The 15,303-nt window shown below is 43.7% G+C and overlaps 1 protein-coding gene across 1 annotated transcript in view; it reads right to left on the bottom strand.

The window, feature by feature from the left end:
- ROR1 (receptor tyrosine kinase like orphan receptor 1) overlaps window positions 1-15,297 on the bottom strand; it is a 140,347-nt gene extending 125,050 nt beyond the window's left edge. The window contains exon 1 of the mRNA XM_015636966.2: window positions 15,180-15,297. Within this exon, the coding sequence (XP_015492452.1) occupies window positions 15,180-15,282 (103 nt within the window). The 5' untranslated portion in view covers window positions 15,283-15,297. The remainder of the gene's footprint in view (window positions 1-15,179) is intronic.
- Window positions 15,298-15,303: the final 6 nt, after the last annotated feature.

Raw genomic sequence — 15,303 nt, 5'->3', positions numbered from 1 at the left:
ATTCCAGAGAAGGGAGCCTGTTCCTTCCCAAGAGTTTGTAAACCTTGTCCAGGCCCCACAGATACAACACATAATAAATATTATATTCTGAAAGCATTATTGATTAGCAAATTTGACTCTCATCTTCACTTCTCTTCATCACCCAACTGCTGAAACCTTTTTCCTCTGCCACCTCCCTGCTGCTGGCGTTTAGTCAGAAATCACACAGACACACAATCCAGGAGAGGAAGAGACAGGCAGAATATTCAATATATATATTCAATAACAAGAACATTCAGCAGGAAGAGCAGCAGTAGAAATTCCACACTTAAAGGATTAGAAAACCATCCTTCACATTTTTGCCAATACTAAGATAGTGACGACTGTAGTGTTGTTCTCTAGTATTATTTCTTTGTTGTTTATTATTATTTCTTTGCACCCTGCATGAGTGCAAACCTCACCTTTTCATTAATGAACCCTTCCCTACATTCACTGTAAACAGTCTAAAGTTGCAGGTACAGAATGCCCCCTCCTCCCAATAGTGCTACCTTGTATTTTTGCACAGTAGGGCCTTTCATTCAAGGATCTGAACTTGTATTACACAGGTGGGTAAACATCATTATCCAGCGTCACTTGGATTGTTGCAAGTCCATGGCAAACCTGCAGCAGAGTCATTCCCTAAAGGGCAGATTTCCCTGGAGCCAGCACTCATCCCACTGGAGTAAAGACAACTTACAGAAGAAAGAGTTTGTGGCATCAACCCACTAAGAAAGTTCCTCCCACTAATCAAAATCATATGGAAAGAATTGCTTGAAAAAATCCCATTTCCTTAAGAAACTCTTCTTAAATGGATTGAAGAGTCACAAAAAGACATTATCTGTGTTTGTATTTTCAAGCCTCACCTCGAGTTTTAGATGTATGCACATAAAATTAAGAATTGTGCATGTATTTTATGCCAGCAAAGTAGAAAGACACCTCTACATCGCTTCTTTTATTGCTCTTTCCCTTCCTGCTCTTCCACCACACAAGCTGGGTTGAAGCCCTTGGAAAACCTGACCAGTGACACCACTCCCCTGGCATGCAATGAATGATTTGCATCTTTCACATTCCCATTCTGCAGAAGTCACTGGGAGCAGGAAAACAAGCGAGGAAAAAGCAGTGCATTTGCAAGTGGCAGGAAAAGCAGCAGCAGGGGTAGAGCCCTAAAAAGCCTCAGTGAGCTCTCGGATGCCCCAGGACACCACTAAGCAACAGTCAGGGCTCACTTTCAAGTCTCTCTCCTGTAAATGAAAAACAACTCTTAAGTCTCACTCGCTTAGGCGCTGCTCCAGGAAGGCACTCAGGCGAGATCTAACGTTAAACACAAAACTGGGCCCGTTTAAATCAACTGCACTGTTTACAGTTCCAATCTATGGGTAAGTGCTCTGCTGGACTGGGGCCTTGAGCAGTGATTGTTGTTTAACACTTTCTTTAAGTTATCCTGCCAGTTGCTGGTGTCTCAGCAAACTTCATCTCTTTCCCATCCGCTGCATCCCCTGGTGTTCCTTGAACAAACACAGATGTCCCCGGTTTGAGATTCTGCCACCGCAGCCATCTAGGATCGAGCAGATATTAAATGCAAAGATTTCCTCAAGACAAGAATAAATTAGCACCATTCACTGGCAACAGAAGAAAAAAGGCCAAAGCAGGCAGTGGGGCAAAGGGAACTGATAGGAAAGGGGAAATCAAACCAGCCCTGGGAAGGAGGTAACAGCTTGAGGTGTTTTTCCTCCCCACAGCCACTGCCCGGGGAAGAAGATCAGCAGGAGGAGTTCTCACTTCTTGCTGTGGCTGATAAAACACCAGACCCTGCCACAGGATTTGCCTGCTGGGAAGCACCAGAGACATCTGCAGCAGTGCCCTTTTCCAGCTTTTCCAGCACCAGTTTGCCCAGAACAGCCTCCCACCAGTGTCTCCTTGCCAAGACTCACTGTCACAGCCCCAGCCTCGGTGACAGCCCAGGGATCCCAAGGCCATCCCAGCTGGATGAGGCATCACCACAGCAGATGGACAGAGGAGCAGCAGCAGCTCTTTGGCCTCTCCCCCATCTCTGCCACCACAAAGACACCACCAGACAACAGAGGAATGATTTCAGTAACCAAAGGGAACGACTTCTTTTAAATCAGAGCCGAAACAACTGCTTAAACAGACCTCAGAATAGTCAGCAGGGGATCCCTTTGAAAAAACAAGACTCCCAAGGACCGTGAAGAAGAAAAACCACACTGGAGAGCAGAGATTAGAAAAGAGGAAAGAAACAGCATGAGGAGGAAGGAGTATCATGTGCTCTGCTAAATGCACCTCTTAATGAAAAGAACACAAGTGTTTCTCAGTAAAACAATGTCACTGCACATCCCTGACACAGCACACATTTATAAAAGGGATATATTCCTGTTCTTCCAAATGCTGAAGGGTTTCCATTCATCTGGCTGCAGCATGTTACAGAACTGCCTTACAGCAAGATAATCTCTAGAAAGCCTGGGCTGTTATTCATATATTGAAACATAAGTAAGATATTATTGGTTTGGAAGCTGTCAAGACACTTCTCTGTGTGCTGCAACAGAAGTCAGAACCAGACATTATTCAGCCCCTACCCAAGGCTTCCATTGGACACTGGAAAAATCAAAGACCAGAAACCCTTTGGGGTGTTGACATTATTTTCTAAACTAAATCATCACCAGTGTAGTTCCCGTTCACATAAAACTAATTTTATTTGAGATATAAAGCTTCTAATATAAACAAAGTTTCTGAAAGAAAAAACAGGTCAATCATTGTAGCTGCCATGGCAAATAATATTGCAGATTTTTCACTTGTTAATACCCCTACAGGGTCTGGGCATGTGAACACCTGTAATCCTGCTCCCCAGTACCTTCTCCCCTGAAAATTAAAGTGGTACAGACAGATTTTTTACTTTTAATAACCCCAGTCAGTAAAAAATAGAAAATAAGCAAAGGGCATTAAAAACTGCATTGTTATTGGTGTGCCTGTGTTGTATTAGCCCAGACATGTCTGTGCTTGGAAACAAATTGATTGCATCTCTTGGTAAATCAGCCCCTCTGTGGAGAATGCACCAATCTTTCCCCAGATTAAAGAAGCAGCATCTGTTTATAAACACAAACCAACTGAGGAGCTGGCACTGCTGCAGGACTTCATGGCTTGTGTTTCTCTGCTGTTCATCATGTGCATGTAAGGGCTGAACTACAGCACATCTCTAACACCACATCAGTTGATTCAGGTAAACCTCTAACTGTTCCATGTGTGCAGAAAAAATGCATTTAAACTGGATTTTTCAAAAATAAAATGCACGCAAAGTATGTGATGGAGCATTTATCACAGACTCTTTAACAATTCATTACCAGCATCGGGTACAGGATTCATTTATTCTGAATTTACTCATGTATAAGGAAGAACAGGTTTGCTCAAAATATCCTCCTGTGGCTTTAAAGATCCAATTAAGCAAAGCACATTCCCAAAATGAAAGGGATGTTAATAGAAAACATCGAAGCAGTTGTTGGCTGACACAAGAATCCACTGAAACCCAAACAACCCCCCAGGACCTTGAATTGCCAATAGAAATGATCCATCAGAGCAGCTCAAAGGCACAGTCCCGAGAGTGCTCTGTTCCTCTGAAGGAATGTGAGTGAAAAAGCAGCTGCACTGTGGGATGGAGCCTTCAAACCTCCCAGCATTTCTGAATAAACCTTTTACCAAAGACACAGCAAATCCCAAAGTTCAGCACACAACGTTTCGCCTCCAAAGCTGCAACAATTCAGTCCCACAGAGAGCAAATTTGTCATGAAAACACAAGAAAATAACAAAAAATAACCAAAAAATCCACCCTGGCAAGCAGGCACTAAAAGTGAATTTCCAAATATTTGGTGTTTGTGCTCTCCAGAGGTGACCCTCCTGCATCTTCAGACATCCCAGCATCCAGAAATGAGATGGAAACCCCAGAAATAACTTGGATTAAAACCAGGGCAGGAGGTGTTGGTACAGGCCAGGAAAGGGTTGCCAGACCCTCCCCTGCCAGGTGCACCCCTTTTCCAGCACATTTTCAGCTGGGCTGATGCCCAAAATAAACCACTGAAGTCCCAAATCCCAAACATCAAAGATGAATGAGCATAAAGTATCTAAAATGTTTCCTAGTTTGGCTGGAACTGGGAAATTCTGCAGAACTCCAGAAAGGATCAAGCTCTGTGCAACAGGAAAGAGACACTTGAAGCTGCCTCCCCTTTAACTTCATCTGAACAAATGTTTGATAGATTCAGGCAAAACAGAAAAATCCTGAAGATTATAAAATCTTCTCTCTACATACACAAAAATCACTCATTCCATAATGCTATGCAGTGATGAGGAAAGTAATAAAAACCAAAAAAGCCACATAAGAGACTGGAACAGGAGTTGCTTCCCAGTCAAAATTTAAAAACACAGCATTAAACATTTCCTTTTTTATCTTTATATTATCTTTATATTCCTCTAAAATGTGATTAGTTCTTGCTCAGAGAACTATTGCTCTCCTTGAACTGCACATACAATTATTAAATATAGGTTCCAAGAACAAATATTGTCTCAAGTTGCAACAGCTTTCATCAAGTACTGCAAATGTTTTCCTGACACACAAATGAAGTTAAAATTTGGAAATTATTTAGAGTTCCATGTTCAGTCTGAGAAATATTCCTCATAGAAATGTTGTCTTTTCATTAGGATTTAAGTGAATTCTGTATTATTTATTAATAGGCAAATGAGATGCCTTTTGTGCACATTTTCGGAGGAAAAGTGGGGTTATTATGGTTAAGGTTGGTAGAGAGCATGAGAACATATATGGAACAAAAAGTGCAACCATTTGCATTTGGCTGCTCGTTTGAACCCCATGAATATTTTTGGATAATATTTTGTTTGGAGAAATCCAATCCCCCCCTGAGCAGCGTTTTTCCTGTCTGCAAAGTCTTGGCTTTGTCCTTCCCTGGGCCAGCCATGGCAGAACAGCCCCCGTGTGCTCCCACAGCCAGCGCTGGAAGTGACACTCGTCTTTCATCCCTGCAAGCTGAGCCAGCCCCACATCACACCCAGATCAAAACCATCCCTTCTCCCATGGCATTTGGTGCAGGAAGCAAAGGGAACACTGGATCCTGCTTCAAGACAAAATCCCAAGTATTCATGTTTCACACGTTCTGCAGCGAGTGTTTCCCAGCTCTGGGAAAGGGCACCGGCACAACCCCAGGACAAAATCCCACAGGACAAAATCCATCCCGGTGGTACCAGCATCTATTTTTGATGCTGGGAAACACTCAGGAGTTGTAGCAGTTCAATGGAACAAAACAAAACGTTTCACCCATTTCTTTAAGTACTTTGAGTCTGACAAAGTCCATGAGAGGAACTGCACTTCCCTGTTTTTCGGGATAAAACATTCCAGGACACTCTACATCTGCTCACTGCTGGATGAAGTGTGTCTCGAAACAAAGCAGCAAAGGCATTTTCTAGGGAAAAAAGTGGATTTAATTCTAAAAATAAGGAAAATATATCAAAATAAATTTTCAGTGTACTTTCTTTGTGTACTGTACATCATTAGCAGGAACGAGTTCATTCTTTGGAGTTCTCTTAAGGCAATAATATCCCACACCAGGGGTTGGCACATCGTGACTTTCACGTGGAAAGTCTGTCTTCCTTTACACAGGAAATATTTCAGCTGGCTGAAAGCAACTGCCCACTAAAGTTACTAAAAGATTCATTACATGCATCTTCTAAAGGATTCTGGCAGAAAATCTGTCAGGCTCTGCTGCTCAGATTGACTGTCTTAATCAGCACTGCTGAATGACTGAGCCATAACCAGGATCTTTAGGCTCTTGTAGGATCTTTAAGACAGCAAAGCGAGTAGAGATCAAAAATTATTTCCTTGCTGCACTCAGTCATCTTGAGTGTAATCCCCAACATCTCTGGTGTCAGTAATTCCCAGTAAGAACAGAGCAACAAACAGCAGGATAATATCAAGCCTTGATACCTGATGAAATGAAAGCTAAATTAGCACAATAATCCTTCAAGAACATAAGTGCCTTCTCAAGGAGCCTGACACCAGCTTACACAGGCAAGGGCAGAAAAAAGCCTGTAAAATTCACTTTGGTGAGATAATGCAACAAAAGCTGAAGAAAGTTGAGCCTCCTATCACCAGACATCCATCCCTTGCAACATTTCAAATGATTTTACAGTTCTTCTGACAGATCTGTACATAGACACCTCTCAGCAAATTACATGGAATATATACACACCTAATCCCTCCTTGCACTGCTGAGACAGAATTCTTCCCCTCAGGCCTTGTCAGTTATTACAATTAGTCCAGGTGAAGTTACCCTTGATAATCTCAGGAGATAATAACTGGCAGGAGGAATAGGATAACAGAACATCCGACAATTACAGGGTTTGGGTAGGGGATTTCTGTAGAGCTGACAACAAAATAAACAGCACCTGATGCACAAACCTGTGCAGGAGCCTGAACTCTGATTTTCCCAAAGCAGAGGCAGTGCCAGCATTGCTGTCCCTGCTGTGACCCTGCTGGATGGGCTGTGATGCCCGAGGCCACAGCTTCACTCATTTACTGACAGAGAACACTCCAGTTAAGACTTTGGTGCTGCATTCTGTCAAAACTTTCTGAAAAGTGGGATTGCTTTTAGAGCTAACCATGGATTGTTCAAGTTGGATGTACCAGAGGTACTCCACAATAAATAAAATTGAGACCAAAAAATTCACCCAGTGCTTCAGAGACTTCAGAATGACTTTGGATGAGAGAACTGAACACACCCCATAAATGACAACAGAGCAACCTTACATGTTCAGATTCCCAAAAATCCTTGTAGAGGTGTCCTGCTTACAGGAGTCACTTCCACCAGGAGATGTTGTTACCCTGCCAAAGGCCTCATGACAAGGAAAAGCTGTCAGTTTGCAGGTGGTCTCTCCTTCTTTTTTGAACAAATTCCCTGAAAATTCACTGTACCTGCTATCAACACTGAGACCACCTTTTTCTCTTTCCCCCAGTACCAGCTCTCAACTTTTGAAGTTTTCAAGACAGATCAAAAAACTTCCCCAGAACCATTAGGACCTACAGAAATGTTGAAAGCAGAGCCACAAGTGTGATCAATGCCAAATGTGGCTCCCCAGTGAAACCAGTTCAGGAAGGAAGGAATGGCCCAGTTCACTTAATGCCCAACCTAATCTGTCTCGCCCTGAACAGCTCAACCAACAAAATATTGATATTGACATTCCCTGGAGGTTTTCAGCCCAAAATGAGAGGAATTGGTCACACAGCTCCTCATATCAGGATTATATTTGCTGCTGGGAAAAGTAGGTGACCGCAGATTTTAAGAGAAAATTGTCTAAGTTCTGCATGTAAAATACTCTCAAGTTTGTGAACGTTTTACTGCTGCTCAGGGGTCACTACACAGAGTCAGAAATACTCATTAGGATGTAAAAAAAAGATCAATCACAAACAGAGAATGCAAGAACATAAATCACATCCTACAAACAGGCTCTCAAAAGGAAAAGGGCAAATCAGATATCATCTCTCCCTACATAACACAAGAAAATCAGATCAGTATTTTTTTTTAATCCCTGACAAAATATTATTTTACTAATAAGATTCCCCTACAGTGAGAGGATGCCTTTACAGCTTCTTCCCTTGCCTGGGCCTCTTTTTGGAGAATTTATGTAGCAGAGGGGACTGAAAGGAGCAAAATCCCTTTAAGGGTTTTTACCAGGGTGTCCCAAGGCCTTCCTAAAGCTCTTTGCTCTTCTAAGAATGCACAGGTAAAATGCTACTGTTCTTAATATGCTGAAGAACAATTTTTTTTTTTTCAACACAGAGCAACAAATTCTGGACAGAAAAGATAATGACAACATCCAGCTTATGGGAATGACCCAAAACTCAGGAGAAAAGGGGTCTGGAACTCCAATGGTGCTCCACTGCTGCATCCACTAGAATGCATTCTCTTATCCAACACCAGGTTTCAATTATTCATCTCTTAATCAACTTCAGATTGACTTATTTAAAAGGATGCAATTTTAACAATAAATCTCATGGACAGTGTTAATTAAAAGCTAAATCTTGCCCTGAGCTGGATGCCCAAGGTCTATGAGAATGTTCACAGCCCATTTATTTACTCCAGCATTGTGTCAGTTATTGAATTACAGTAAATTAAAAACACAGTGACAGAGCAATAGCTGAAATAAGTGAGGCTTGTTGCATCTCACTTACAAAGGTTGCCAGACTTGGGCTCTGTCAGGCTGCCAAGAAAAGTGAATGTAAAAGTCAGGGGCCCTCAGTTCAGAAACATCTCCTCTGGTGAGTGTGAAGTGTTTCAGCCCCAGAGATGCCAGCAGGCAGAAGCAAAGGTCCACCACAAGCTCTTCCTTGGCCTCCTGAAAGCATTTAATGATATAAATCCATCTTCCTGACAATCAGCTGGGAATTAAATGACCTCTTGTCACTGTAGGTGAAACCCACTGAAAGCAGAGCTCAACGTGGTGCTCTCTCCACTCAGCACGTTCTGGAGAAAAAGAGATGTCTCCATCATGCTACAGATTTTCATTAAATTCACAGAGAGATAATGTGTTTTATAAAGAAAAATCCAAACATATGGAATGAATAATTAACATATACAAAAAAGAATTTAAAATGAAAACGCACAGAATGCTCGTTACTTATACAGCACATCAAGTACTTCAGAGTAAACAAAACAATTATAAAGACACTTCCTTTCATTCGAAGCCAAGTTAATTTTGGAGAAGAGATGCTCACCCATGATAACTGACCCCTTACAGGAAAAACTGGGAGAGGCAAGAGCTGTTGTAAATACAGTGCAGACTGCACAGGGCTCAGATATACATTAACTCCATAAAGGTGTCACAGGTGAGAAATTCCCTGTACAACGAGGATGATTCCTCCCCACAAGGAGAAAAGTTGACAGAAGTTTTGCAAAGAGGACCTCACTTGAGGAAAACCAGATCTAATCTTAGTTCTAACACTGATTTTACTTCTTTATCATCTGACCAAACTTGTGTCTTCTAGAGACCTCTGTGTGTTCACAGTCACACTTGTGTTTGAGGACAGAACGACCGAAACTGAATTCAGAGAGAGAACAGGAATGGATGTCAACATGATAAGAGCTAAAGGCTCTCCAGAATTTTGAAATTAAGGCCACCCAGATGCCAATCCCTCCTTCCCCAGCACTTGTTCTTGCTCTGCAGGAGTAGCCATGGTGTTCTATATGGACCTGCCACACCATGGACAGCCTCAGGCAACTCATTATCTTTACACCCTTCATCCTCTAAAGCTCAGCTTAGCATCTTCAGAGGGGATTGGGCCACCAGAGCAGCTTTGCAGAGGAGAGTTCACACTGTGACTGTGGAAGTGCACATCCTTCCAGAGCCAGTCTCAAATTCCCAGGGTAGAAAAAGCATCCCCTGCTCCACTCCCAGTCTCTGGAGGAAATGTGTGAGGAGGTTACAAAGCTGCCGAGCGTTTTCCCCTCGCTTATCTCTGATCTCTCCATTTCCCATGGCCTGCTGCTGTGCTCTGGCTCCCAGCTCCACCATTCCAGCTCCTTCCTGGATCTGCCTGGAGCAGATGATGTTCAGGGCTGTTCTGCAGACAGACAGAGCATCTGGGAACGGGACAGGGGGACGCACCAGGGACAGCCCTTGGAGGGAAGGAGCAGAAAGGTCACAGGAAGCCCTCGTGCCGTATCAGTTTCAGCATATGACCTGAGCAGCTTGAAAAAAAGCTTTTAATAAAATGCAGGCTTCCCCCAGAGCCTGCACAAACTTTTCTCAAGAACTCATCCAGTTATGAAACTTTCCCAGTGCATATTGGGATGGCAAAGTCCTAACTTAAAGCTAGTCCCAAATATCTGTGAATGAGTGAAAGCACATCTCAGCACAGCCCAGAACATCAGCAGGGCTTATAGAGACCAGGGAACATCTGCACAAAGTTCCCAGCACTTCTGCTCCAGCTCCTGGGGACCCTGGCTGCCTGTACACACAGAGACTTGCCTTTTTTGTTGGGTTTTTTTAGCTTTCCTTGACACAAAATGCAGACAGATTTTCTTTGCCTTCAACATTCCCCACACAATAAATACGCCCAGGATTCCTGTCTCCAGTGTGACATCATGGAATCAGAGAATCCTGAGCTGGAAGGGACCCCAAAGGATCATCCAGTCCAACACCTCAACAATCCCACCCTGTCCCTGAGAGTGCTGTTTGAGTTCTCCTGGAGCTCTGCAGCCTTGGGGCCGTGCCCATTCCCTGAGGAGCCTGGGCAGTGCCTAAATATCCTCTGGGGGAAGAAAGAACCTTTTTTCCTGATATCCAGCCTAAACCTCCCCCAACTCGGTCTCAGCCATTTCCCAGAGTCACTGGTAACAAGAGCAAAGAGATCAGAAAAATCTCAGCAGGAGCCAGGTGGGTTAAGCCAGGCCTGGACCACCAAACTGGCTTAACCAAACCCAAACTGGCACATTCCAGCCAAGAGGGACACAGCACCCAGTCCCCACCAACACCAGGACATGTCCTGCAAGACCATTTTTTGCTGTCCTTTACCCTCTCTGATCAACCAGCCTCCACACAACTCTCCACAGGGGTTTCTTAGAATGGGATATCAAGCACAAAAGCCCCACAGGACCCGGTGAAGCAACAAAGCAGCCTTGAGCTGAGCTTTCTGCTGCTCCTGCTGTGGGTGTGAGCTCCATGGAATGACTCGCTGAGAAACACCAGAGAAAGAGCAGCTCTGTACACACAGCCCTGACCCCACAGCACATCCAGCCCTGGCAGTCCCTCCTCCACGGCTCTGCTGTGCCCTCTGCTCCTGTTGGTGACCACTCTGCACTGTTTTTTCAGGAATCCTACCTGACAACCATCCTCCAAATCTGTGCCCATCCCACCAACACAAACCACGGGATCCTTTCCACAAGCCACCAGGCACTTCCCTTCATCCACTGCCCTGCAGATTTCCTTGGAAACAGTGGCACTGCAGTGTCTCCACTTCGGGAGGAGATCCTGGAAAGCAATCTTCCTCACACCAGGATGCTGGCATGGAAGCAGGCTGAGGAGCCTGGCTTATTGCTTTCCTCACTAAGGGGTTCCTTTCTCAAGCTACTTCTTTTCCCCAAGCTGCCTGACTTTGGCAGAACACCATTTTCAATATTACATTGCATTAGAGTCCAAATATAGGCAAGTTCTTTTAGTCTGCATTATATTCCCTGGGGGACTTCAAAGAATTTCACTATTAAATAATAGGAATATTTAGAGCTTTATCATTACATCACATAATAGCAATATATATATATATTTAACCTGAAATTATTCAGTTTTTCCACCTTGGCAAACTTCACAGCCCCCCCCCTTGGCTATCCTGTCATTCCAGCCCAATTAAATGATATTAAACATGTTCAAGCCTCTCGCATGCCACACTCCTGGCAAGGACAGCAGTGACTCTGCTTGTAAACAGACAGGGAAAAGAAAATAATTGTAACTTCCTCTTCAGCACCTGACCAAATGAAACTTTACACCAAATGCAGAATTTCAGGAATTTTAAAGCACTTCATCATAAAGGATGTAAAACTGCAGTAATCACTCTCACAGAAGCATCCTTCAGCTAACACCAGCATTTTGTTGTTATTTACAAAGAACCATTGACAACTGCTCTCATTTATTCATTTCACTGCTGTTCCATTTATAAACGTGCAGATTCATTGACTTTCAATATCCCCTTGATTACAATGAAAAAAGAACAAGAAAAGCCCTACAAAGCCCCAAACCCAGAATTTCTTTGAGCTCAGCTTTAGGGAGTTGATTTCAAGACACAGCACGGGGTTTGCTAATTTTTAAAAGCAGAAACCTGCATCAAAGACAGCACCTTAACAGCAAAATAAGTGCATTTGCTATTCGTTTAAGTGTTTCGATATGGAGAAATCTGTCAAAATGCAGGCTGGGTGATCACTCCACCTCTGCCTGGCTGGTGTGAGACTCTCCAGCTGTGCCAGGGAATAATTTCCCCTGGGAAGCAGCAGCACCCATCACCAGGATACCCACAGCAAGGTGAGATCACACCCAGGCAGCAGAAAACACCTCAGTCAAGCACATTCCTAAAAGCTGCATCTTGAGACACCACATTTCACACAACAACTGTGTGAACATCCAATTTGCAGCTGAGGATGACTGAGGGGATTTTTTTCCAGGGTTTGGGGAAGGAAAGGTTTACACTTTTTCTTTTGTCTGAGTTAACTTTCTACACGTTTCTGGCTTGCAAGACAATCGCTGTGTGTAAAGCAGCTGCATTTAGTTAGAGATTTTTTAAAAGAGTTTTCAACTCTGAGGTGCTCTTTGGAGTCCCAGCAGCCTGCTGGATTTCTACATCTGTTTCCAAAGAGCAGGATCCAGTGTCACACCTCAGGGAAACTCTTTTTTTTCCCCCTCTCTTTGCCTACTTAAATCCATACACAAGCTTTAAAACACTCCCCTGCCTAACTCTCATTTGCAACACTTTAAATCCCTGCGAGGACGTAATTAACACGGCAGTTTCAGTAGAAGTTAATTATAGAAACAAAGAAACGATGTCCTGAAGATAATTTGCTGCTACTTCAAGCCACTTTTGTCAAGAAATACAGGGCTACAACCTCAAACAGTGACATCTAGCCTCATCCTCTTAGAGGTTTAAGGCAACAAAAGCATTTTGGTTGTTTATAAACTCATTCCTGATAGTGGCTGAAGCCACTATTCATGCCTGTGACCCAGGGATGAAACAATTAACCACAGGGACTAATCAGGAGCTGTGGAACTTTATCTCACAACTTTCAAGGAAATCAGCAGCACTCCTACAATCTAAAAAACAATCTAGAGATCTGCGGGTTTACTCCATGCTTTTTAAATGTTTTTTTTCTATTATTCACACCTCTTTCATTGCGACTCCTGACAAAGTTACATGATCTGGAAGAACAATAATAGAGCTGAGCTGGGAATATCCAGCACCACGTACTGCAAAAAATATCCGAGCTGGAGAGTCGCTGTTCCTTAAATTGACATTAACTTTGTGCTTTTATTTGGAACTCTCGGGCCAGCCCTTGAGCACCCTTGGGAAGAGCACAAGTTAAAGGCAGTGAATGTACAAAGCCTTTGGGGTTGTTTTGCTCCCTACAAGGAAAGGTCATGGACAAAAAGGCAGCAGCAGGAGCCAGTGGTCCACATTCTCTTTCTGAACATGTCAGGGTTAAAGGGTAGAGACTGAAGATTCTGTCTGGGCTGGGTTTCTGATACAGTAAATTCTATTTACCCAACCACTACAGTCACCTTAAAGAAATCTATAAAACTTTTTAGAACAGGCTTATCCTTTGTCTGGTTTTTGAATTGGTGTTGGATGTTCAGGTTCCCTTATTCTTCCACAAAACCTAGTTTGGGGGAAAACCTAGTGTGTGGTTGAACATGTGATAGATGTCTATCTATAAAAAATAAATAAATCACTTGATCTGCCCATGAATCCACGCTGCAAGCATTTGCCAAAGATATTATTTAAATTACAGGAAATACTTCACTGTGGAAAGTAACTGTACATAATCACAGATCACAGTCCAGGCTGGAAGGGAACTCGAAGGATCACCTTGTCCAGCCTTTTGTGGGAAAAGGAGCCTTGCTGAGATTATCCAGACTCATCTTGGAAACCTCCAGCCACGGGGATCCCACCACATCTCTGGGTTGTAATTCCAGTGAATTATCATTCTCACTATAAATAAAACGGTTTTTTATATTGAGCTGAAACCCCTCTTGGTGTAACTTGTGCTACATGACCTGTATTGTAATGATTACATTAATATATAATGATTAATAATTACTATATTAATATATGCACATAAAGGTGAATTCATACTCCAATATGGGTATTTCCCAGCAGAATGCATAGGAAATAATAAATGGACAGTTTCAGACCCAATGTGATCAGTTGCTTTATGTTAATGGGGTTTTATTTTTCCCTTCCAGGCTCTTTGACACATGCAGAAACACTCTGAAATTATCTGAAAAAACAGAGGGGGAAATAGCCTTTTTTGCCCCTTTAAAAAATACAGCTATTTGTTAAACATACACAGCATTCCCTGGAGACGTTAGAAAACAACTTTTGAATTTTTTCCCATTGAAATGTCATGAAGAATTCCGAGCCCAAGCTAGAACTCATCCAGCCATTGAATCTGCACCACGAGACTCCTGGGACATCGGGAAGTCATTCCAACACTCCCTCACTCTCATTCCCGGGAACAGCATCCTCAGGGACACGCTGGAACACCGGCACAAATCCAGGCACAGGGCTATGACAAGAGACTTGTATAGGAGGAAATTTTTAAAGGCAGTTATCCCACAGAATTTATAATTTGGGCTAAATTTTGGTTTTTTCATCAACTTTCTCTCCTCGGCGTTCACTTTCTTCACTTCTTTAAGTATTAAATACAGGCGTATTATCAACCAGCACTTCTCAGTAATGGGTTCTGATTGAAGCACCCACCACAAAACACTTTGGAGGAGCCAGAGCTCACGTACATCCAACTCTCAGTGAAATTCTCATGCAGGCGTCCAAAAACACTGCTCACTTTTTACTGACTTGGCCAGAAGGAATCAGTCCTTGCCCAATTCCAGCTATCCCAACTCCAAGCTCCCTTTATGCCTGGGCTATGCTATGTTTTACACATAAATCCCATAAAGCAAAAAGGCTGGAATCCGAACCATGATAAAGCAGAAGGATCGCGGGATAAATATCACTGGCTAAAAGCAAAACGGAGACGCTTTCTTTTGGTTGAAAAGAAACAAATAGATAAATAAACAAACCTTTTTGGGGGATGCAAGAGGGGTGAGATGGCAAAACGTGCCCCGAGAGCCGGCTCCAAGGGACAAGTCCCCAGTGCGGTAACACACCTCGGGCACCATCAATCACGGACCGCAAAGCGGGACCGCCTGGGAATGGTTACGCACTGGCCCCAACACTTGGAAAGAGCTTTTTTTACGAAGCAATTAAACACAGACCGAGCATAAACCCCCGAGCCGGTTAACGGGAGGCGGTTCGGGGGCAGCCGGGCTCCCCTCGGTGCTGGCCCGGCTCCTCTCATCGCAGCCGGGACCGCCGCCCGCCGTGTCCCCCTTACCTTGCGTGGCGTCCCCGGGCTCGGCGCGGCTGCCCGCTCGCAGCAACAGCAGCAGCGGGAGCAGCAGCGGGAGGCTCCCGTCCGCGCCGCCCGGCTGCTGCATTCCTGAGCCGGCGCTGCTCCC

The sequence above is a fragment of the Parus major genome, chromosome 8 (assembly GCF_001522545.3).
Source record: "Parus major isolate Abel chromosome 8, Parus_major1.1, whole genome shotgun sequence".
Lineage (NCBI taxonomy): Eukaryota > Metazoa > Chordata > Aves > Passeriformes > Paridae > Parus > Parus major.
This window is presented reverse-complemented; position numbering and strand designations above follow the sequence as displayed.